General features: G+C 41.4%; 2 protein-coding genes across 4 annotated transcripts in view; one reads left to right on the plus strand and one right to left on the minus strand.

The window, feature by feature from the left end:
- Positions 1-13,342, plus strand: part of RNF17 (ring finger protein 17) — a 128,560-nt gene extending 115,218 nt beyond the window's left edge. For both annotated transcript variants that reach the window (XM_030922126.1, XM_030922127.1), the window contains 6 exons: positions 1,809-1,925; positions 3,766-3,934; positions 7,562-7,697; positions 10,426-10,615; positions 12,612-12,720; positions 13,152-13,342. In XM_030922126.1, the coding sequence (XP_030777986.1) occupies positions 1,809-1,925; positions 3,766-3,934; positions 7,562-7,697; positions 10,426-10,615; positions 12,612-12,710 (711 nt within the window). In that variant the 3' untranslated portion in view covers positions 12,711-12,720; positions 13,152-13,342. The remainder of the gene's footprint in view (positions 1-1,808; positions 1,926-3,765; positions 3,935-7,561; positions 7,698-10,425; positions 10,616-12,611; positions 12,721-13,151) is intronic.
- A 1,945-nt stretch (positions 13,343-15,287) lies between these two features.
- CENPJ (centromere protein J) overlaps positions 15,288-24,506 on the minus strand; it is a 41,929-nt gene continuing 32,710 nt past the window's right edge. Inside the window, exons 11-17 of one of the 2 annotated variants that reach the window (XM_010360170.2) lie at positions 22,220-22,304; positions 18,570-18,634; positions 18,260-18,370; positions 17,303-17,443; positions 17,141-17,225; positions 16,943-17,063; positions 15,288-16,337 (exon numbers count right to left, since the gene is read on the minus strand). In XM_010360170.2, the coding sequence (XP_010358472.2) occupies positions 16,145-16,337; positions 16,943-17,063; positions 17,141-17,225; positions 17,303-17,443; positions 18,260-18,370; positions 18,570-18,634; positions 22,220-22,304 (801 nt within the window). In that variant the 3' untranslated portion in view covers positions 15,288-16,144. Of the gene's footprint in view, positions 16,338-16,942; positions 17,064-17,140; positions 17,226-17,302; positions 17,444-18,259; positions 18,371-18,569; positions 18,635-22,219; positions 22,305-24,506 lie in introns of those variants that run through there. The other variant, XR_004054672.1, reaches the window with a different exon arrangement.

A 24,506-nucleotide genomic window follows, 5' to 3' on the forward strand; every position in this document is an offset into this window, starting at 1 on the left:
GCGTGCCAGTAGGGTGTGTGCAAGGACCCCGTTTTTTCCATTTCCTCACCAGATTACTACTTGTAATCTGTTTTTCTAGCCATTTTAGGATAGGCGTGAAGTGGCATATCATTGTAGACTTGATACGCTTGTCCTGGTGATTAGTATTGTTGAGCATCTTCTCATGTACCTATTGGCTATATATATATATATATATATATATAGTTAGAAAACAGTGAACATATATATATATATATGTATGGTTTTTTTGAGAAATCCCTTCAAATCAGTTCCCCATTTTTATTTGGGTTATCTTTTTATTGTTGAGCTATAACAGTTCTTTATAATTATGCATGCAAGTACTTTATCAAATATATGATTGCAAATATTTTCTTTTATTCTGTGGGTTGTCTTTTCACATTAATGGATTTGAGAGAGTCTTGCTCCATTGCCCAGGCTGGTCTTGAACTCCGGGGCTCAAGCAGCCCTCCTGCCTTTTTGCAGAGTAGCTGGAACTAAAGGCATGGACCCCCACACCCAGCTTTCTTTTCACTTTTTTGATAGTGTCCTTTTAAGTACCAAAGTTTTTAATTTTGATGAAGTCCAGTTTATCTGTTTGTTTTCTTTTGTCACTTGGACTTTTTTGTGCAGGAAGAGTTTACTTAAGTAAACCTTTGTAATTTATGAAAATAACATAACCTTATTGTAAATTGCCTATTACTTAAAAAGTTCAACAAATTTCAACAGTGACTGATCACTTTTTGCTGAATTTTCCTAGGTTCAAACTTTTTTTTGTTTTGTCTACCAGTTTGAAAACATTAAATAGTAATAAATTAACCTACAAATTTGAATATGATGGTTTTACTTAAGATAATTACCTTATTCTTGAAGAATAAGAACTTTTTATAAAGATATTGCGCCGGGCGTGGTGGCTCATGCCTGTAATCCCAGCACTTTGGGAGGCTGAGGCAGGCGGATCACAAGGTCAAGAGGTCAAGACCATCCTGGCTAACACGGTAAAACCTTGTCTCTGCTTTAAAAAAAAAAAAAAAAAAAAAAAAAACGGGCATGGCGGCGGCCACCTGTAGTCCCAGCTACTCAGGAGGCTGAGACAGGAGAATGACGTGAACCCAGGAGGCAGAGCTTGCAATAAGCCGAGATCGTGCCACTGCACTCCAGCCTGGGCGACAGAGCGAGATTCAGTCTCAATCAATCAATCAATCAATCAATAAAGATATTGCTTGTATTTGCAGAAAAACATGCACCACATTTTTATACACATTTGCTTTTAACAGTTACTAGGTGCCATGATTTTCTTGGGAATCACATAACTGTAGTATTCCTTATGCTTTCATAGGGCTTAAGAGAAAGCATACCGTTTTGATGATTTTAACTTAAATTTTCTTTTAGCATTTAATGTATTATTTTAGTTTTTATTAGAAAGTACTTAAATACTGCAAAAATGCATAAAAGGAAAAGGGATCTGTTCCTCATTCTGCACCTGAAACGCCGCAGCCCTCATTAGTGGCAGTTACTATTGACTGTCCTTCTAGAATTGTATGTGTATGTGTAGATAATATGCATATCAATCAGCATCCATGCATTTTTTTGCACAAAACGCTTTAAAATTAGAGGACAAAAGAATACTAAAGATCTTTGATTGTCATCACATTTTGGTCCTACTGTAACAAAATCATTTTATGGTGTTCAGTATTTAAGAAAGCTTGCTTTCTGCTAATTGAAAACTAAATTGGCACCGTCATGAATTTTTATAATGTAATAGATTTTCGTCCTCATTCTGAAATTTGAATTTTTCTGTGTTGTTTTAGGAATTGCTTTCGTCTGAAACAGACACTCCTCTTTTACCACCATATTTGTCTTCGTCTCTGCCTTCCCCAGGAGAACTCTGTGCTGTTCAAGTCAAGCACGTTATCTCACCTAATGAAGTATGTGATCTAAATGATTAGTTGGTGATTAAAAACATAACAATCTGTCTTGGTCTTAAACACTAGAAGTGACTCTTCACTTCTCTATCTTCCTGATTTCAAATGTTGCAAATTGGTGATCTCTAGTTGGCCCCACCCTATAATATTCTCTTCATCCTCTTCAGATATTTGTTAATATTTAAGGCAAGTGTTTTTTAAGGACCCACTGGGTTCCCAGTGTTATGCTGCTTTATTCAATGTTATGCTTATATCCGATATTTAGATTTTTTAAGGTGGAACCGTTTCTACCTATGAAATCTTAAACATCTTGCTTTCCTTCCTCTTCTTGCATTGAACTCTTCCACTTAACCACCTGGCTGACACTGTGTCCCACTTAACTAGGTTTGTCTGCCTCCCCTTAGGGTATAGCTCCATGTTGTTCATTGAGGTATCCCCAGAACCTAGAGTAGTGCCTGATAAATACTAGGCACCTGGTGAATATTGATTGAATGCATGAATAAAGGCACTGAAAGTTCAATTACATGTCGTTGGCTAACAAAGAGAGGAAGAAATAAGTAGCTTCAGCAGCTCCTTCATAGGCCATTCTCTCACAGGCAGGGGAAGGATTTGCTTTCTAATTTCATCAGAGAGCAGAATAAGTAGCATGTTATGCTGTATGTAGTTGTTAAACAACTATTGCTGGTTTTGGTAATTTTGCTTATTTATTGCTGCATCACAATTTACCCCTAAACTTACCAGCTTAATACAAACACACATGAGGGTCAGGAATCTGGGAGATGCTGAGTTAAGCACTCTAGCTCAGGCTCTCAGGAGGCTGCAGCCATGATGTTGACAGGGGCTGCGGAAACCACTTTCGAAAAGACTCACTCACATGGCACCACCTGGAAGGCTCTGTTTCCTGCCTGTGGCCTCTCTGATTTTCTTCTTGCAGCATGGCTATGGCTTCCTGGCACGTGAAATCCCTGGGACAGCTCTCCCAAGACAGAAGCTACATGTCCTTATACGCCAGTCTCAGGAGTCACACACTGTCACTAGTTTTGTGGGGTTTTTTATTTGTTTGTTTTGAGATAGAGGACACATTTTGTCCTCCAGGCTGGAGAGTGCAGTGACATAAACATAGCTCACTGAAGCCTTAATTTCCCAGGCTCAAGCATTCCTCCTGCCTCGGGCTCCCGAGCAGCTGGGACTACAGGTGTGTACTACCATGCCCAGCTAATTATTATTACTAGTAGTATTATTATTAAATGGAGTCTCGCTCTGTCTCCCAGGCTGGAGTGCAGTGGTGCCATCTTAGTTCACTGCAGGCTCCACCTCCCAGGTTCATGCCATTCTCCCGCCTCAGCCTCCAGAGTATCGAGACTACAGGCGGCCGCCACCACGTGTGGCTCATTTTTGTTTTGCATTTTTAGTGGAGACGAGGTTTCACCATGTTAGCCAGGATAGTCTCGATCTCCTGACCTCGTGATTCACCCTGCCTCGGCTTCCCAAAGTGCTGGGATTACAGGCGTGAGCCACCGCGCCCACTCTAATGTTTTTGATTCTTAGTAGAGATGCCGTCTTACTGTGTTACTCAGGCTGGTCTTGAACTCATGAGCTCAAGTGATCCACCTCAGCCTTCCAAAGTGCTTGGATTATAGGCATGAACCTCCATGCCCAGCCTAATCGTGTTCTCTTGATCACAAGATCAGTGTGGTGGGATGTGGGAAGGAACAGGAGGTGAGTATCAGGAGGTGTAGGGGTCTCTGGGGCATCGCTGGAGGCTGTCTGCCACAATAATTTTGTCCACATAATGCTTGAAATTCCAGAATCTGAAAGTTTGCCTTTCCTTCTCCCCACTTAGGTGTATATTTGCCTTGATTCTATAGAAACTTGTAACCACTCTAACCAGCATAGTGACACAGATGATAGTGGAGTCAGCGGGGAATCGGAATCCGAGAGCCTTGATGAAGCACTGCAGAGGGTTAATAAGAAGGTAGAGGCACTTCCTCCTCTGACGGATTTTAGAACAGGTATACTTACTACATTTGAATGAAACGGGATACTTAAGAAAACTTGGATTTTGTTTTAATGGGCTGATGACCTTGGGCTATCTCTCATGTTGATATTTTTCTTGTATTCACTTTACATGCATGATTTCCTGGAATCCTCAAGATACCCAGAAGATGACCTCTTTTTCATTTTCTAGATAAGGAAGGTGAACTAGGAGACATTTAGTAAACTCCCTTGGGGGCACGTTCATGGTCCACAAATGAGATGGTATTGGAAAATTGCATAAAGATTATTTTCTGAGTTTGAGGTTATCAGTAGCTGAAGTTGCAAGAGTTGTCATTCAGACCTTAATGGTCATCATTTTAATTACAAGCCACCTACAATAATCGTGAGGTGGAGGCTCAAAGTATGACCTGTTCTGTCAGGATAGGTCAAATTTCTACTCTCATCTTTTCAGTCCATTCTTCCCATGTTTGTTAAATGTGTGTGATTCTCCTCTGAGGAAAATGTATCTAGTTATTGCAGGATGTGATAGAGATGTATTCTTGATATTTTAGCAAAGGAAAAACACATCATCTTAATGTCTTACCAGTATTCAGTGAGTTTTTTGTTTGTTTGTTTTTTGAGACAGAGTCTTGTTTTGTTGCCCAAGCTGGAGTGCAGTGATGTGATCTCAGCTCACTGCAACCTCCTGCTCCCGGGTTCAAGCGATTCTCCTGCCTCAGCCTCCCAAGTAGTTGGGATTACAGGTGCGTGCCACCATGCCCAGCCAATTTTTGTATTTTTAGTAGAGATGGGATTTCTCCATGTTAACCAGGCTGGTGTCAAGCTCCTGAACTCAAGTGAACTGCCCACCTTGGCCTCCCAAAGTGCTGGGATTATAGGCATGAGCCAGTGTGCCCAGCCTTTTTTTTTTTTTTTTTTTTTTTAAGATGAGTCTCCGCCTCCTGGGCTCAAGCAATTCTCCTACCTCAGCCTCCTGAGTAGCTAGGATTACAGGCATGTACCACCATGCCCAGCTAATTTTTGTATTTTTCGTAGAGACGGGGTTTCACCATCTTGGCCTGTCTGGTCTCGAATTCCTGACCTCGCGATCCGCCTGCCTCGGCCTCCCGAAGTGCTGGGATTGCAGGCGTGAGCCACCGCACCCGGCCCCGATGAGATTCTTTTATTGTTTCACTGAGGACTTTTTTTTTTTTTTTTGAGACAGAGTGTCGCTCTTGTTGCCGAGGCTGGAGTGCAATGGCTCAGTGTCAGCTCACTGCAACTTCTGCCTCCCACGTTCAGCGATTCTCCTGCCTCAGCCTCCCAGGTAGCTGGGATTACAGGCATGCACCACCTCGCCTGGCTAATTTTGTATTTTTAGTACAGATGGGGTTTCTCCATGTTGGTCAGACTGGTCTCGAACTCCTGACCTCAGGTGATCTGCCCACCTCAGCCTCCCAAAGTGCTGGGATTACAGGCATGAGCCTCCGTTCCTGGCCCTGATGAATTTATATATGAAAGAAATTGTCTATAACTCTTTAATTAAAATCACTTGAAATAAAAATCTTTATTCATTAGTCATGTATTTCAATGTCACTTGCCCACAAGTAGAATTCTTTGTGAAATTACATAAAAAGCATATGACATAAGGAAGTAGAACAAGATAGGAAACTGAGGCACATGCCATCACTCTGAAATCTAAGGATGTACAAAGGGAAGTGTATACCGTACTAATTTTTCCACAGTTTAACTCAAGCCTAGCACTCATTAGTACACTTTTTTTTTTTAACTGAGCTTGTGTCAGGTACCATGTTAGGAATACAGACAACTGTTCTGCACTCAAGAACAAGTGCTCTAAGCAGAGAAGAGACAGATAAACCAAGTAGAGTATGAAAAGAATAGCTCCTCTTAAAGGAGTGTGTGTAATGCCGTAGAATCGGAGGGAAAGCAGTGATCAGTTGTTAGGGCTTTGTTGGTCATGTTGGAGCTGGGCTTTGAAAGAAGAATGATAACTGCTCAAGGCAGTGAATACCCTAAAAACTGTCCGAATGTTTTCTTGATGTTTATGATAAACATCATAAAAAAGAAGGGCTCAGGAACACACTCTAGATGAGGGGGACAGTCATAAGCTAAATAGAGGGATCAAAATTTTAAGTAATCCTGTTTAGGTAACTCATTGAGGAAATGTGGTAGAAGTTGTTTGGGAGAACAAACAACTGAAAAAGCCTGTAAATTGTAGTAAGGACTTGATATTACAGGCAGTTAAGGTGTACCATTAAAGAATTTTAAATAAGAGCAATGTAATTGCATTTAAAAAAATTGGCCGGGCGCGGTGGCTCAAGCCTGTAATCCCAGCACTTTGGGAGGCCAAGACGGGCGGATCACGAGGTCAGGAGATCAAGACCATCCTGGCTAACATGGTGAAACCCCGTCTCTACTAAAAATACAAAAAACTAGCCGGGTGACCTGGCGGGCGCCTGTAGTCCCAGCTACTCGGGAGGCTGAGGCAGGAGAATGGCGTGAACCCGGGAGGCGGAGCTTGCAGTGAGCTGAGATCTGGCCATTGCACTCCAGCCTGGGCGACAGAGCGAGACTCCGTCTCAAAAAAAAAAAAAAAAAAAAAAAAAAAAAAAAAAAAAAATTTAATTCTGGTGGTCCCAAAGCAAATGAATGGGAGGACAGAATGGAAGGCAGGAACAGCAAGTATTTATCATCCTTTGCCGAAGATGATGGCCCACACTAAAAGAGACTAGGGGAGTATCAGAAGTTGGGGCAGTGGCAATATGAGCTAATAAGCCTTAGGAATACAAGAACTAGCAACTCAGAATGGGAGAAGTGCCTTTATTTGAAGCTTAATCCTTAGGAATTAGTGAACAAAGGCTTACAAAATACGAACAGAAAAAGAGAAACCAACATATGACCAACTGTTTAATGTTTAATTCTGGATAGTGAGCATATATTTGCTACATTTTCTTCTTTGTACTTTTCTGTAGTAAACATTTTTGATACATAATTGTATATATTTATGGGGTACATGTGATATTACATGCATAGAGTGCGTAATTATCAAGACAGTAGGGTATTCATCACCTCAAGCAGTTACTTCTATGTGTTGGGAACATTTCAAGACTTCTGGTTAATCTGAAATATACAATCCATTGTTGTGAACTAGGTACCTTACTCTGCTATCAAATATTGGAACTTATTCCTTCCAACTATATGTTTGTACCTATCAACCAACCTTCTTCATCCCCCAACCCCAAACACATGTATATTTGCCTTTCATGGCCTCATGTAACCATTAATCTACTTGTTATCTTCATGAGATGCACTTTTTTAGCTCTCATATGAGAACATGCGATACTTGTCTTTCTGTGCTTGTCTTATCTTAGTTAATATAATGATCCATCCATGTTACTGCAAATAACAGGATTCCATTCCTTTTTGTGGCCAAATAGTATTCCATTGTGTATATAATCAGCACATTTTCTCTATCCATTCATCTGTTGATGGACACCTGGGTTGATTCCATATCTTGGCTATTGTGAATAGTGCTGCAACAAACATGGGGTGCAGGTAGCCCTTTGATATGCTGATTTCCTTTGGATTAAAAATATTTAATAAAAGACAATATGACTTTTTCCCTTTTTCTGTCTTTCCAGAAATGCCTTGCCTTGCAGAATATGATGATGGCTTATGGTATAGAGCGAAGATTGTTTCCATTAAAGAATTTAATCCTTTATCTATCCTAGTACAATTTGTTGATTATGGATCAACTGCAAAGCTGACATTAAACAGGTTAAAAATAAATGTCGGGGTATTGAATTAGGTTTCTTTTTTTTTTAAATAGTTTTCTTATTGAGAATATTTTGCCTCTTTTCAAAGAAAAAGGGTTATTCTAAGGCTGTTTATAAATTAGGAATTTTTATCGAGTTAAAGTATACATAAAATTTACCATTTTAGCTTTTTTTTTTCTGAGATGGAGTCTTGCTCTGTCACCCAGGCTGGAGTGCAGTGACGCAATCTTGGCTCCCTGCAACCTCCGCCTCCCAGGTTCAAGCGATTTTCTTGCCTCAGCCTCCCTAGTAGCTGGAATTACAGGTGCCTGCCACCATCCCAGCTGTTGTTTTTGTATTTTTAGTAGAGACGGGGTTTCGCCATGTTGGCCAGGCTGGTCTCGAACTCCTGACCTCAGGTCATCCCCCCGCCTCGGCCTCCCTAAGTGCTGGGATTACAGGCACGTGAGCCACCTGTCATCCCATTTTTGCTATTTTTAAGTATAATAACTGCATTAAATACATTCACAAGGTTATACAACTGTCACCACTTTCCATTTCCAGAACAATTTTGTTATTCAAAACAGAAACCCTGTACCTATTAAATAGTAAGATCATAGTCCATTCTCACCTAGTCCCTAGTAACCCATGCTCTCCTGTCTCTGAACTTGCCTGTTCTTGGTACCTCATATAAGTAAATTCATACGGTATTTGTCCTTTTGTGTTGGCTTATTTCAATAGCATAATTTTTAAAGATTCATCCATGTTGTAGCATGTGTCAGAATTTACTTCTTAAGGCTGAATAATATTCCATTATATATATGAGGGGTCTTCAAAAAGTTCATGGAAAATGCATACTATGAAAAAACTGCATGGATTTCAAAATTTTTTCACCACAATTGTGCTAACTTGTTCTAAAATGTCTGAACAGGATCTTGTTTGAGGCACTGAAAAGGATAAGTGCAACATGAATTCTGCTCAAATTGAAACAACAACGAACATCACATTTATGGTGAAGCCTGGGTGGAGGAAGGGTGATACCATTTTTGCTTTATAAAAACTTGATGGAAACAGTGCCCCAAAGAAAGCAGTTTACAAATGGATAACTTGTTTTATGAAGGGATAAGATGATGTTGAAGATGAAGCCCATAGCAGTAGTCCTTCCACATCAATTTGTGAGGGGAAAAAAAAATTAATCTTGTTCATGCCCTAATTGAAGAGGACTGACAACAGCAGAAATAATAGCCAACACCAAAGACATTTCAGTTGGTTCAGCTTATACAATGCTGACTGAAAGAGTTGAGGAAACTCTCCACTCAGTGGGTGCCAAACCTGTTGGACCCAGATCAGCTGCAGATAGGAGCAGAGCTTTCAATGGAAATTGTAGACAAGCAAGATAAGGACCCTGAAGCATTTCTTCAAAGAACTGCAATTGCAGATGAAACATGACTTCACCAGTGTGATCCTGAAGGCAGAGCACAGTGAAAACAAGAGGCGGAAGTGGTCCAGTCAAAAATGGACCGGTCAAGAGCAAAGGTCATGGCAACCATTTGTTTTTTTTTTTTTTTTTTTTTGGATGCCGAAGGCATTTTGCTTGCCGGCTTTCTGGAAAGCCAAAGAACGACAACATCTTCTTGTGAGTGTTTGAGAAAGTTGGCCAAAGCTTTAGCAGGAAAACGCCTGGGAAGGCTTCACCAGAGAGTCCTTCACCACCACAGTGCTCCTGCTCATTCCTCTCATCAAACAAGGGCGATTTTGCAAGAGTTTTACCTAAATCATTAGGCATCTACTTTACAGTCCTGATTTGGCCCTTTCTAGATTGTTTTTTGTTTCCTAATCTTAAAAAGTATTTAAAGGGCACCCATTTTTCTCCAGTTAATAATGTAAGAAAGATCACATTGACATGGTTATATCCCCAGGACCCTCAGTTCTTAAGGGATGGACTAAAGGGCTGTTATCATAGCTTACAAATGTGTCATGGTCTTGATGGAACTTATGTTGAGAAATAAAGTTTACATTGTTTATTTTCATCTTAATTTCATCTTTCCATGAACTTTTTGAAGCCCCCTCATACAGTGTATACTGCATCTTATTTATCCCTTCCCTGGAAGGTGGAACTTGGGTTGCTCCCCACTTTTGGTTCTTGTGAACAATGCTTCTATGAACGTGGGTATACATTTATCTCTTTGAGTACTTTCTTTCAATTATTTTGGGTATATACCCAGAAATGGAACTACTGGATCATACGGTCTATCCTTAATTTTTGAGGAACCTCCATGCTATTTCCCACAGTGGCTGCACCATTTTACATTCTAAGAGTGCGCAAAGGTTCCAGTTCCTGCACTCCCCACCAGCACTTGTGATTTGGTGGTTTTATAGTAGTCATCTAGTAGGTGTGAGGTGGAATCTCACTTTGGATTTGATTTGCATTTCCCTCATGATTAGTGATGTCGAACATCCTGTCATGTGCTCGTTGGTCATTTGTAGATCTTTAATGTCCATGTTTGTGTACGTTTTCTCCCATTCTGTAGGTTGCCTTTTTGCTCTCTCGTATCCTTTGATACACAGAAGTTTATTTTTTAGGAAGGCCATTTTATCTAATTTTTCTCATTTCCTGTGCTTTTGGGGTCGTATCCAAAAAAATCACTGCAAAATCCAATGTTACAAAGCTTTTCCCCTCTGTTTTCTTGTAAGAATTGTATAGTTTCAGCTGGAAGAGAATTTTAATTCAAGAATTTCTTTTGTGACAGACTGTGCCAAATTCCTCCTCATCTTATGCGGTATCCAGCTCGAGCCATAAAGGTTCTCTTGGCAGGGTTTAAACCTCCCTTAAGGGATCTAGGGGAGACAAGAATACCATATTGTCCCAAATGGAGTATGGAGGCACTGTGGGCTATGATAGACTGTCTTCAAGGAAAACAACTGTATGCTGTGTCCATGGTAAGTGTCTCGACTAGCCACAACTACTATAAAGCTATTTCTGTGTCCACACTTCGTAAAGTATTTGTTTCTATGCAGTGTCTACATGCAAGAGTATACTAAAGCATACAAAGCTACATAGGCTATAGTTTATATGTGTACCTTTATATATACATATAAAGCTTATTTTAAGGCTTGTTAAAATGTCTTAGTTTCACAAACTGCTGACCCCTATGGTGATATAACATATCATTTATGTAATTAATAAAATGCTCAAGATGAGTATCCCATAATTAACTTATAATGGGGAAACAAATATGCAAACAATTAGTGTGAGGTTGAATGAAATTAGTAGTATAACAGAGCTATAGCTAACTTTGTGGGTGGGGGAAGTGTAAGAAGAAATGATTATTTGCATCTGGAGAGGTCAGGAAAGGGTGTTTGAGCTGCTGCTTAGAAGCCACTCAAGTATTTAATTGAATAAGGAAAACAGGAACGTGGCATTTCACCTGCATCCTAAGAGTAAGAAAGAATGGTAGTTCTGGTCATTATAGAAAGGCTTGAATTGTACTCATTGTACTAATCTCATAATTGTACTACTTTTGAATTATTTGATATAGTAGAACCTGCATCAGAAGGTCAACTAAAAAACTCCAGACTGTGTTTCATGTAAATGTTTTCTTGTTCTGAGGCTCAGCATGTCACAGTAGCCTACAGACAGAATCTGGCCTGTACCTTGTTTTATTTAGCATTGTGTTTTAAAATTGGAAATCTTACCCAAAAAGTCTATTTCTGGCCCTAATTAGATATTCTAAAAACTAGGAATCCTGGGTCTCCCCATCCCCCTGAAATGGCAGTCAGCTGAAAGTGTAGCAACAGCCCCTTAGATGGGAACGTGTGACATGACGTTCAGTTCACCTAGTCCTCACTGCTGGTGTGCAGCTCAACCTGCTTCCCTCCTTTGTGATTCCTGCCTGGTGCCATGATTTGGGGATTCCTGACACACTGGCTATGACAAAAATGAGCTCATAATCAGTCAGCATGGTTCCTGGAAAGTGCTTTTTGAAAATCCCTGTATATATGCTATTGTATGTGCAGAGTGGTATGACTAGCTCATCCAGGGTTTCTCTCAACCCAGTGAAAATACAGACAGGGCAAGTATTTCTTATAGATATGTATTTTTTTCACTTCTCTAATATTCAAAATTTTGTGAGTATATAAGGATAATCAGAACCATAGATATATGAGAGGATTTATTAAGGGAATTGGCTCACACAATCAAAGGTGAAGTCCTATGATAGGCTGTCTGCAAGCTGGAGAACCAGAGAAGCTGGTAGCCTGGGTCAGTCTGGAGGCCTTAGAACTAGGGAAGCTGACAATGCAGCCGCTAGTCCGAGGCCAAAGAGCCCCTGGGAGGTCACTGGTGCAAGTCCTACAGTCCAAAAGCCAAAGAATCTGGAGGCTGATGTCCGAGGGGAGGAGAAAAGGTGTCCCCTACTCAGGAAGGAAAGGAGAGCAGAGAACCCCCTTTCTGCCTTTGTCTCCCAGCCAACTGGATGTCCCTTGCCCACATAGAGAGTGGGTCTTCCTCTGTCCACTGATTTAGCACCAGTCTCCTCTGAAAACACCCTCACAGACACACCTAGAAATGCTTCACCAGCCATCGAGGCATCCCTCAATCCAGCGAAGTTAACAACTACTATTAACCATCCCTGTCAGTTTATGCATAAAGGTATAACGCTTTGTGTGGAATGCAAATGACCTGTAACAAGGGATGGTGGTGGCAAAGCCCCCGGCTTCATTTAGGAAAACCTTGTGAGAAGGAATTGAAATAGAGCAGAAGAATGGAAAGAATGGGGTTTTTCAAGAAACCACCACAGATGCCTTTTGGAAGCATAAATTATCAATAGGCCCCGGAGAGAACGCCTTTTTCCACCTGTGTGAATGGCCAGATGTGAGAGGGAAAAGGCAGCAAAGACATTATTGTTTTTTTGACAACTGTATCTTTTAATTTTAGGCTCCGGCACCAGAACAGATAGTGACGTTATATGACGATGAGCAGCATCCAGTTCATATGCCATTAGTAGAAATGGGGCTTGCAGATAAAGATGAATAAGTGCCTAAGTGTAAGTTCTTGTTCTATTCATAGCATAAGGCATGGGACTAGTGGAGATTAATGCTAGATTGATCAGAAAAGCATCCATGGATTTTCCTTGATTTCTCAAAGGAATGACAGCAACGCTCCACAAGAATCTCTTCCAGATTTCTTCATAGGCCTCACCTAGTCAGCACTAGTATCAAAGAGGCCCCCTATCTGTAAGGATGCTTGGATGGGTTGTCATGACTCTCACAGTACCAGGGTACATGGGGACAGCAGGAGAGAGTGGGCACTGTAAGTAAAGCACACAGAACTACTGAGCAGCCACCATCCTCATACTAAGTTACTAAAGTACATGGGTAGCCAGCTAACTTTTTATCTTGTCCATAAGGAATGATTCAGCTAGACTTGCACATGTACATTAAGCAAAGGTTTAAAATAACACATTTTGTTTTTCAGGTATACAGTGCAGAGCATCTATAGAAGCTTAGAAGAAAGTTTTCTGTTATGTTTAGACTATGTCTTACATTTAGACTATTTCAGGCTTAATTTTCTTAACTTGTTCAGCAATAGTGCTTTACCTCTCCTCATTTTTACATATCGAGCTGTTAGGAATTGTGTGGAAAAAAAAAGTTAATAAATGTTTGCTTTCAAACATTTGCTTGTTTTATTTTACCATAATTTACAGGAAAAAAATTTAGTTCATTTTATACCTAATGATTCAGCTTAAGAAGTAAGACATTAGTACGAAAAAGCTGCTCCCAAGCACATTCTCCCTGCCTTCTGTAGAAGTGTATTAGTAGGCCGGGCGCGGTGGCTCAAGCCTGTAATCCCAGCACTTAGGGAGGCCAAGACGGGTGGATCACAAGGTCAGGAGATCGAGACCATCCTGGCTAACATGGTGAAACCCCGTCTCTACTAAAAAATACAGTGGTGGGCGCCTGTAGTCCCAGCTACTCCGGAGGCTGAGGCAGGAGAATGGCGTGAACCCAGGAGGCGGAGCTTGCAGTGAGCTGAGATCCAGCCACTGCACTCCAGCCTGGGCAACAGAGCGAGACTCTGCCTCAAAAAAAAAAAAAAAAAAGAAGTGTATTAGTTACTATGTTCTTCCACTGATAGAAAGAACTGCCTGCAACTGGGTAATTTAGAAAGGAAAGAGGTTTAATTGACTCTCAGATACACATGGCTGGGGAGGCCTCAGGAAACTTACAAACATGGCAGAAGGTGAAGGGGAAGCAAATCACCTTCTTCACAAGGTGGCAGGAGGGAGAAATGCAAAGCAAAGGGGGGAAACGCCCCTTATGAAACCATCAGATCTTGTCAGAACTCATCATCATGAGAACAGCCTGGGGAAACCACCCCCATGATCTAATCACCTCCCACGAGGTCCCTCCTCCAACACGTGGGGATTACAGTTGGAGATTTGGGGTGGGAACACAGCCAAATCATATTAAGAGGTAAATACTACTGTTACGGTGTTTTATCATTCATATAAAGGTCTTTATAATTTTACTACATATGAATGCATCTATAAATGATTGCTCTGTGTATTTTTTAATGTATCTGCTGTCACACAATCTTTTATTTTCAATTTTGTATGCTATTTATCCATGTTGGTATATGTAACTGTTCACTTTTACTGCTATATCCATCCGTGCACATAATTTATCCTGATATTCCATTACCAGTTTTTTTCTCATAAATATTCCTTTAGGAGCCTTGTATACATGAGCAGTTTTCTAGTACATATACATAGTGATGGAATTTGCTGGGTCATGGGGTTACTTTTTTACTTTTACAATTACTTTCCGACTGCTTTTTTGCTTTCTCAACAGTAATTCTACCAATTTATCCCACCACTGGTTGTCCGAGTTCCTTGTCAGCACTTGGTGTCTGTCGCCAGACTTTTGCCCGACAGTGGTATTAGTAAGAAAAGGTATCTCACTGCGTATCTCGTTGCATATGCATTCACTGGTTTATTAGCTAGTGACCATTCTGTCACTTGTTTATTGCTTGTTCATATTTTGTCTATTTTTCTATTGAATTATTTGCAATTCTCTTACTGATTTGTAGAAACGACGTATTCTAATCATCCCTGATCAGTTGTATGTCTTCGAGTCTGGGGCTTGCCTTTCCCGTTTTGTGATATCATTTGACAGAAATGTTCACTCATTTAGTGACATTTTTTCCTTTTTTTTTTTTTCCCCTTGGAGACACGAGTCTCTCACCCAGACTGGAGGGCAGTGGCGTGGCCTCAGCTCACTGCAGCCTCTGCCTCCTGGGTTCAAGCTATTGTCCTACCTCCCGAGTAGCTGGGATTACAGGGATGCACCATCACACCCAGTTAATTTTTGTATTTTTTAGTAGAGACAGGGTTTCACCATGTTGGCCAGGCTGGTCTTGAACTCCTGACCTCAAGTGATCTGCCAACCTTTGCCTCCCAAAGTGCTGGGATTACAGGCATGAGCCACCATGCCTGGGCTATCAATGTTTTCCTTTTAAGGTTTTTGCTTTTTGTCTCATTTAAAAATCCTTACCTCTTCTGAGATAGATTATATACATGTATACATATATATATATATGTGTGTGTGTACTTTCTTTGAAAAGTTTTTTCATATTGTTTTTAAGTCACCTGGAATTGATAGAGTTCATTAACAAAACCTGATTCATGGTATATGTGACAGGTAAGGTCTATCTAGACCAATCTGTAATTATATAAATTTACAAGTAGGTGACTTGCCCATCCTTCAGGGACATCTTGCCTCCATGAGGCTACAGTAATCTCACTGTGATAACATGAAGGTAGTGGTGGTCCATGGGTTAACACCGGCTAGTCATTGTTCATGCCCCCTCCACTCTCAGGTGTCCCATTTTGAGACATTACAGTGTCTGCCTTGTTATAACTGTTTTCTCCTATGATTACTACTTGTGTGTGACCTATGTATATTCATCCACTGTTGTAACTCCCCATTCTGTTATAATTAATGAACCTCTGTAGTAGATCAAATGCTTTAATTTTGGTACTAACTGAACATAGTAATATTTTGGCTACAGAGACGTGTTTACTCCTTGAGTACACTTTCTGTGCAAGTCCAGTGCTCTATGGCTGATGTGCCTGTGGGACATCTATGTAATGTACTTCCTATACTTCTTGGTTTTTATAGCCATTTCTTACCAATAAACACACCCACTTATTGTAAAAACCTGTACAGTTTCTAAAGAGTAAAAATGTTTTCCTTAGGCTGTTGAAAGACAGGGCAGGTGAATTATAAATGAGAGCTATCATTGCATTTCAAAGAATATAAAAATGAAGATGCCACAGGATAAACATTTATTTTAGAATCCAATCTTTTCCCCACACATACACAATAAATTAAACAGAATCCACAATAAATGTACATTTTTTAACAAGAAAAATCAGTTACTGTTACTTCATGATCACACAGGGATCGTCACAGCTCCGTGTCCATTAGCACATTACCCTCCTTGTCCTTAACTCTTATCCTACCAGATCTGTACTTCGTTTCTTGATGACCGTTTGCATATACGGTTTTAACAGTGCCATCTGGGTATTCCCGTCTCTTGAACTGGGCAGTATGTAGTTCTCTTTGGCCATTATTAAACTCTATGAGTTTGTTGCCATCACTGTAAAATTTAAAATAGAATTTCTTTAAAAAAATAGAAAATAGGCAACAGGAAAACTATTGAAAAGTAGCCTTTTGATTCTGGCAGCTACTTCTGGAAACATCCCTTGGTTCTTTCCCCTATACAATTGTAATTTTCTTCAGTGGTTCTGCTTCATGGTGATAGTTCCAATTATCAGATTAGCATTTACATGTACCTATTAAAAGCTTGTTTTAATCATTTATATTTTCACCACAAAATGCTTAGGGATTTTTTTTTTAACTTGTGTTCTTCCTCTTGGTTGTTATATTAAAATGGGCCCTTCTTTCACACATTTAAAAACCATCTGAGTGCTTGCTCTGTATCAGGTGGGGAAGAGAGCCATTCCTGGGAAGGGGCATGATCAAACTTAAAATCTGTTTTGAAAGAATGGAATAAAAAAGCAGAATGTGAAAAATAATTCACATCAAGTTGACTGCTTGACATGCCTATGGGACATTCATTCAAACTGAACCCCCTAATATGGATGTCGTGTGTCATCAGAAATGCAAGGCTGGGGCACCTTCTGAGCACAGTGAACAGCTGTCACACTGAGTGGTTTTTCTGTGAACATAATGGTGTCATACCGTTGTACTCTGACAATTGTACCATCTGGGAAGATGCTTTCTTCTTGTCCATCAGGAAATAAGTTTTTAACAGTCTGGTCAGGAAACGTGATTTCTTTTCTTCCATCTGGGAAATGTTTTTCTGTTTAAAAAGAAGTTACAATAAATATTTTTTGAAGGAAGGGAAGAATTTAATGAGAGGGTGAAACAAGTTTGTACCTATTTGTCCACTTGAGAAATGTAAGACTTCCAGTCCCTCCGGGTACGTCGTGTGAGTGGTCTGGGCAGCTGCGTAGTAGTAGATCTGTAAAGACACACAGTCAGTCTGCCTTTTCTCCCGAGATGGTTAAGCTATGGAGGAGAACGCCTCTGGAAACATACCACTCTCTGGTCTGGCATGACCTGCTTCACGTCACCATTAAAGAAAGTGACGGTGATGGTCTTCCCATCTGCACTCACTTCCTTCCGAGTTCCATTGGGAAACAGTATAACACGACACCCATTCTTATAAACCTTTTCCACCTAAAAAAACACAAGATTGTCACCTAAGGAAGATTTTCTCCTGACCAAAATATGCCTAATTCTCCTCCCAACTGCCTACTTTGAATTTTTTTGTAATAAAATGTAAAACATTCCCTCAAAAGATCCTTTATTTCGTCAGAAGTAGGAAACTCGTGATTTTCTAATTTCTCATTCCTTTTCCATGTATTAGCTGGAATTCATCTAAAAAAGAAAACCTTCCCTTATCAATGATTTGTTACCCTACAGTAGACGTACAGGAAAGTCTAACTACTACTTTTGACTGTTGCTCTTTGTCCTTCTGTCACTCCTCAAGGATAAGCAGTGAACTCTAACCCTATAATTTCAATAGAAATGGACCAGTTTAGGGTATTTGAAAAGGAAATTTTCCATAAACCTGAGGGAAAAATTCCCTCATCACCTCTAACCTGTATATATCCCTTTCCTCCTCATTCCCTTTAGCTGGAACCCCCAGGCAGTTTTCCCACTAAGAAACCTTCCTAAGCATAAGAATAAAACTGTGTTGGCTGGAGACAGGGAGAGAGGCCCCTGACTCAGGATCAGTATAAGAAAGGATGCAAGAAAGGAAGACCTAGAATGAACTGAAGCTTTTAAGAAGTGCCAAGGATTACAAAGGCTTTGGAGTAAGAACAAAAATCATTCAGAGACTGCATGCCTTCTTTTGCTGAATCTCTGAACGAGAAACGGCATCTAAAGGCAAGTTACCCAAAGAGCCCTTATTTTAGATTCTATGTGTTTCAACTATTTTAACCAATGTTTATTTTTTTTAGAATTCATGATTTCAAAAAAAATTTTAACCTTTCCATCAGGATGACTGATTTCTCCCTGTATGTTGTGTTCTTCCTCTTCCTCTTTATATTCAGGATATGGGAAGTTCAGTGGTTCAGGTGGCTCCCTGGGAGAGGCAGCCTGTAAGCACAAGACATTTTAGCAGCTAAAACCTCCTCTTACTTGTGAAGCCAGATTCTGATACTAGTGTTTACAAAATATAACATTTATAATGTTAAGTAGAAACTCTCTTTTACATATGGCTTAGAAACTTAAGTCTATTCACAAATTGATTTCAAGCCTCAGTAATGCATGTTTGAATATATAAAAACAGATTTACTTGTCCCTTATCCGAATTGCCTAAATCACGAGGAGGTGCAGACTTGGATCTTCGAGGTGGATTGCCTATTAGAATAAAATTGTCAGAGTTAGATTTAACAGTTAATTGAAAATTTTACTAGTATGATCAAACATTTCCTTAGTTCATATCCTGTGAACTGCTGTCCTTTATCCAGTAGTTAAGGATGTCTTAATGTTTTTCTTTACTAATTTGTAGTTCTCTGACACAGGTACTCAAGTCCTAGATGTCCAAGAAGACAATATCTGTTCTCAGAGTTTACAATCCTGGGGAAGAGACAGGTGATCAAACAGCCTGACAGACCCAAATGTATTTCAGAGACAATCACAAGGCGTAAGGTGCAGATAAAAGGCATCTAACACCTGTGGAATTTGGCTTCACCAAATAACTGGGTATTTAGTTAAAACATAAATGCCCTTGTGGCTGTGGTGTAAACTTTTTATAATATGACCAGCATACCAATCACATACTGTACCAGCAACACATACATTACAAAATAAACACACCTCCACCAACAACAAAGTGAGGTGAATCTCTCAAAATACACTGAAGTGCCAATATTTTCATCCTATGTGCCAATTCATATTGTAAACACTCAACTTGGAAGGGTCTCGAGCAAGTGCCAAAATCTGACCTACACGTTAAAAAGTGTAACGGAGCTGGATGTTACAGGAGAATGGCCTGAAGGAGGAGAGTGGAGGCAGGCGGTCAGCCAACAAGCTGCTGGGCGTGTGAGGCGGCTGTGCTGTGCTGTGCCTGTGAGACAGGAATGGTTCCATTACACCACGGGACATGACTGATTTATAGGTCCCAAACTGCCACACATCAGCAATTTCATAATTCAGTGTAACTAACAGATCCAGAAAATAATATCCGAAGGATCAGTCTAGGGACTGCTGGGAGTGGATGGTGAAGGATAACAGAACAAGTACTTGGAGTACACAGGCGTTTGGGCTTGAGCCAAGAGGCAGATGGCAGACAAGGCTCTGGGGGAGAGCAGAAGTGCTCTGTTTGGGATGACACAAGAATGTCAAGCTTCACCCCCAGAGGTTATGTGTGCAAAGTTAATGACTAAAGCTGTGTGACATCATTTCTCATAACCACCTCTACAGAAAAGACTAGAATAATACTCCCATTTTATAGGCAAGAAAACCAAGGCTAAGTGGTTAAATAACCTGCCAAGGTTGTCAACTAATAAAAGGCAGAACCAGGCTGCAAAGCCAGTATATATCAAATTTAATTCTTCTCAGGCTGATTATGAACTAACTTTAACTGGAACCCCCAAAGTACCAACTGGGCAGGGTAAGGAGAGGTGACCGTGGGCATGGACAGGCTCCAGATGAAGCGCACTGTCTAGAGGACTGTGTGAACCCACCTTGGAAAGTGGGGACAGAGGAAGCTAGAGGGTATACAGTGCTGGAATAGCTGGGTAGGTACTAGGGGAGGGATGTTTATGACCCCAAGAGAGGGAAAGAACTAAGAAGCACGGCCCAAAGGGAAAAGCTGAAAGTGAACTACTTTAAGAATTTAGGTTCATCAAAAGATACTGTAAAGAGCAAAAAGACAAGCCGTGAACTAGGAGAAGATACTGATTTGCAATATATGTAGGTTATAAATACACCACTTACACCAGGGGGCCCCAAGCCCCGCCATATACTGGTCTGTGGCCTGTAGGAACTGGGCCACACAGCAGGAGACGAGCAGTGGGTGGGCGAGCCAGCAAAGCTTCACCTGTATTTACAGCAGCTCCCCATCACTCGCATCACCACCTGAGCGCCTCCTTCTGTCAGATCAGCAGTGGCATTAGATTCTCGCAGGAGCAAGAACCCTATTGTGAACTGCACATGCGAGGGAACTGCATATGCGAGTGAACTGCATGTGCGAGGGATCTAGGTTGCACACTCCTTGTGAGAATCTAATGCCTGATGATCTGTCACTGTCTCCCATCACCCCCAGATGGGGCCGTCTAATTGCAGGAAAACAGGCTCAGGGCTCCCCCCGATTCTACGTTATGGTGAGTCATATAATTATTTCATTATATGTTACAATGTAATAATATTAGAATTAAAGTGCACAATAAATTTAATGTGCTGAATCATCCCAAAACCATCCCCCTTCCCCTAGTCCATGCAAAAATTATCTTCCACAAAACTGGTCCCTGAAGCCAAAAAGGCTGGGGACTGCTAATGTATACTACCAAAGTGAGCACATGCTATTGGAAAATGGCACCAACAGACTTGCTCAGTGCAGAGTTGCTACAAATCTTCCATTTGTAAAAAACCACAGTATCTGAGGGTGCAATAAAGCAGAGCACGAGAAAATGAGTATGCCATAAAGAAAAGCCATGGACTCCATGGAGGGCAGTTCTCGGCTGCCACTAATCTGTCTTTAAGCAGGTGGTGGTAACCCAAGTATTTGCTTTGTAATTGTCAAATTGCAGATATCTTTTCTAAATTTATTTCACAAAAATAATTTTTTAAAATTCCAGATTAAAAACTCAGATGTGAATGCAAAAGCGCACAGAAGAAAACGGTGTACTTATGGCCTGAGGATTGAGAAGAATTAGAGTCATGAAAACCAAAACCTATTTTAAAAGACTGGTAAAGTTCACATTACAAGGAAAAACATTAAAAAAAAACAAACTGAAAAACTGAACCCAGATTGGGAGAAAATATTAGCAGTCCTTGTAACTGACAAAGGATTAGTATGCAGAATAATTAATTAACTTTATGAGGAGAAAACACACACACATCCAAAATTTTAAATGGACAAAGGAACAGGCAGTTCACAAAAGGGGGACCTCAAATGCTGACTAAATGTAAGAAATGCTCACAGGGCCTTACCAGCTCACGGAATGAACCATCATTTTACATCAACTGGCCAAAATTGTAAAGTCTGGCCAGATCAAGTGTTTGCAAGTATGAAGAGCATACTCTGCTGACAGTAAAGAACTGGTACAACCATGGTGCAGAGCAAAGGGAAGAACTCCAGCTGACATGGCCCGGCATCTTCCTCTTCACATGTATCCTAGAGAAGCCAGAGGATCAAGGCACGCTCTGCAGCCCTACTCATTAGCATGCAAACCTAACTGCCCACCAGCAGGAATGCTGAACTGCAGCAGTATCCAGTGCCATCTACACAGCTATTAAAATCAATCCACTGGAGGTTTGATGTGTTCAGATGGGTAAGTCATACGATATTGAGAGAGAAATTGCAGAAGGACAGAGTATGAAACAATACCACAGGGGGAGTGTCCCTTATCCAGAATGCTTGCCAACAGTGTTGCAGATCTCTACTTTTTTTTTCCAAGTTTTGAAATATTTGCAAATACTTACTGGTTGAGCATCCCTAATCCACATTCAGAATGCTCCAATGAATGTTTCCTTTGAGCATCATGCTTGCCCTCAGTTTCAGATTTGGGATGCTAAACAGTATATCCATTTATGAACACAACATGGTAAAAGAATTTTAAAAAAATAAGCATGGGCCATTATCAGGGCAGAGATTAACTGGGGGAATAAGATGATGCAGAGGAGCTTCAATTACATTTACAGTGTTTTATTAAGCTGGGTATAAACTGTTTATTCTTTACATTCTGAAATGTTTTATAAAAAGATCATGCAGCCTCTTACCTTGCATTGGAAGATAATTTTTCTTGTATTTTTCTATCTGGGTTCCTGAAGAAATCTGATTGTTTTGAAATCGAACAGATGTGTTCTACAGTATAAGAGAATTTTGTATTGAAAATGAGTGTTAGTCTATTAATACGCTACGTGAAACTAATAAAAATGAGCTAGTGATGAGAACGCTGTGGGTTTTGTTTATTCATATTGTTTTCATTTATACAATAGGCCAAAACAAGCTGTTATTTAGGAATCACTACACGCACGTGCGCACGCACGCACACACACACACGCTCCTTTTGACAAACATTCATTCAAGTGAGGACACAGCAGGCAAGGTCACCTGAACCATCTCCTCCAACCATTACAGAGCAGACGAGCCCACAGGCCCCTTCCACTCATGGTGTTCGAGGACAAAGCCTCTCCTGGGTGCTCCCCACTCACACTCCCCCCAGGACAGTCCAGCGAGCCCAGCTCTCCCTGAGACCACCACCGAGCACTCCCTGTGAGGATGAGGTGGGGTGAGTCCTCTCTGCATCCCACCTCCACTTCTGGCCAAATCAAGCCCCAATACTACTTGCCCCAGCCCCCACCAGGTCCCTCCCTGCCCGGAGATGATGCTTCCAGTGCTGTCCTTCTTGGTGTCCTACCTCAGCTCCACACCCCAGTGGTCAACCCTAGAACTTGTCATTATCAATACTATCAACATCTGCAATTATCAATAACCACAAAATTCTAAATTTCAAGGCATTCTACTTACAGAAATTCAGAAGGTGGGGCGTTCTAGAAAATAATCAGCCTGGTCTCTTCAAAAGTTCATGTAATTTAATAAAACGCTGAAGCATTTAGGGGTGAGATGCCGTGATCCTACAACTACCTTCAAACAGTTCAGTGAAACAGGCAAAACTATGGCAAAAGGTTCCTCCTAGTGGTTGAATCCAAGTGGGTACCAAGGTGTTAATTGTACTATTCTTTCACCTATTCTCTATTTCGGGAAGCTTTCACACTAAAAGGTAGGGCCCTGCGAGGAGAATAATGCTACTTCCTCACTACTCTCCCGTCTTTGCAGCTCATTCTGCTAATTCCCTGCCCCTGACCACCCTCACAGCCGACAGACATGGCCCTGCGGGTCCTCGACCCCTAGTGCTTCCCATGTCCTGAAAGCCTCCGGGCCCACACTGCCCTCTTGCAGCTAAAGTATGCTCTGCAGCAGGCACTCTTGTCACACACACTGTTAGCTTCCCTCCCTCTGCTCACTTGGTGGCATTCACTTGGATGACCACAAGCTAAGAACAACATACGTGCAATCCTCATTTTAAAATTTCAGTCTCTGATCCAGGTGGGCCCAGGTACAGCCACAAATCACTCTATTACCCCAGCCTCTGCTTTTGTTCACACAGATGACCTCTGGCGTTCTGGATCTCCTCCCCTCCTGCCACCTCCGCCCTCACAGAAGCCCGGGCTGTGCCTGTACCTCCCACCTCTGGGCATGAAGGCCATTGCCTGGCCACAGCCTGCCCTCCACTCCCTGCCTGGACCCAGCTCCTCTCACTTCACCAAATATGGTGCTTCTGCAATTCTTCCACTTCCTCCTGCATCAGTATCTTCCTCTCCACTGAATCAGTCCAACCAATACACAAACACCTGTTAATTTTACCATCTTAAAAACAAAACATTTTCCCTATGGCCACTATCCTCTTGTCCTTAATTTACTGCAAAACTACAAAGCTGTTATCTGCTCCCAGCCAATCAGGCTTTCCTCTTCAACACTCCAGGGAAACAGACCTTCTCAAGGCCCACAGTTCCTCCTACCTGGTAAACCCCATGGCCGGTTTCAGTCCTCCTTTGAGTTGCTGCCACACCCGACACAGGTGGCCACTCTCCTCCTTGCAGCCTTTTCCTCACTTGTTCTCAGGACACCACACGGCCTCCTGGCCTCCTGCTCTCTGGCTGCTCACCCACTCCTCCCTGCCTACTCACAGCCCTGCTGCCTCTCCCTGTCCCGTGCTGTATCACACATCGGATGACCCGGGTGTCTGTCCCCACCCGGAGCCTGTGCTGCCGTGTGCAGCTGCCTAGTCGGATCTCCCATGTGTCTCGTAGGCATTTCAATTTCCCCTGTCCAAGCCTGAGTTCCTGGTGGCTATGTGCTCCCTTCTTGCAGTTGCTCCTAGTCAGTGGGACCTTCGTGAGACCAAAACACAAAACTAAGTTGAGGCCATTCCTGACTCCTTCCTTGATGTCACCACCAACCACACACACAGCTCAACAACAAACACAGTCTGCTTCTCTCCAC

The sequence above is a fragment of the Rhinopithecus roxellana genome, chromosome 18 (genome assembly GCF_007565055.1).
Source record: "Rhinopithecus roxellana isolate Shanxi Qingling chromosome 18, ASM756505v1, whole genome shotgun sequence".
NCBI lineage: Eukaryota > Metazoa > Chordata > Mammalia > Primates > Cercopithecidae > Rhinopithecus > Rhinopithecus roxellana.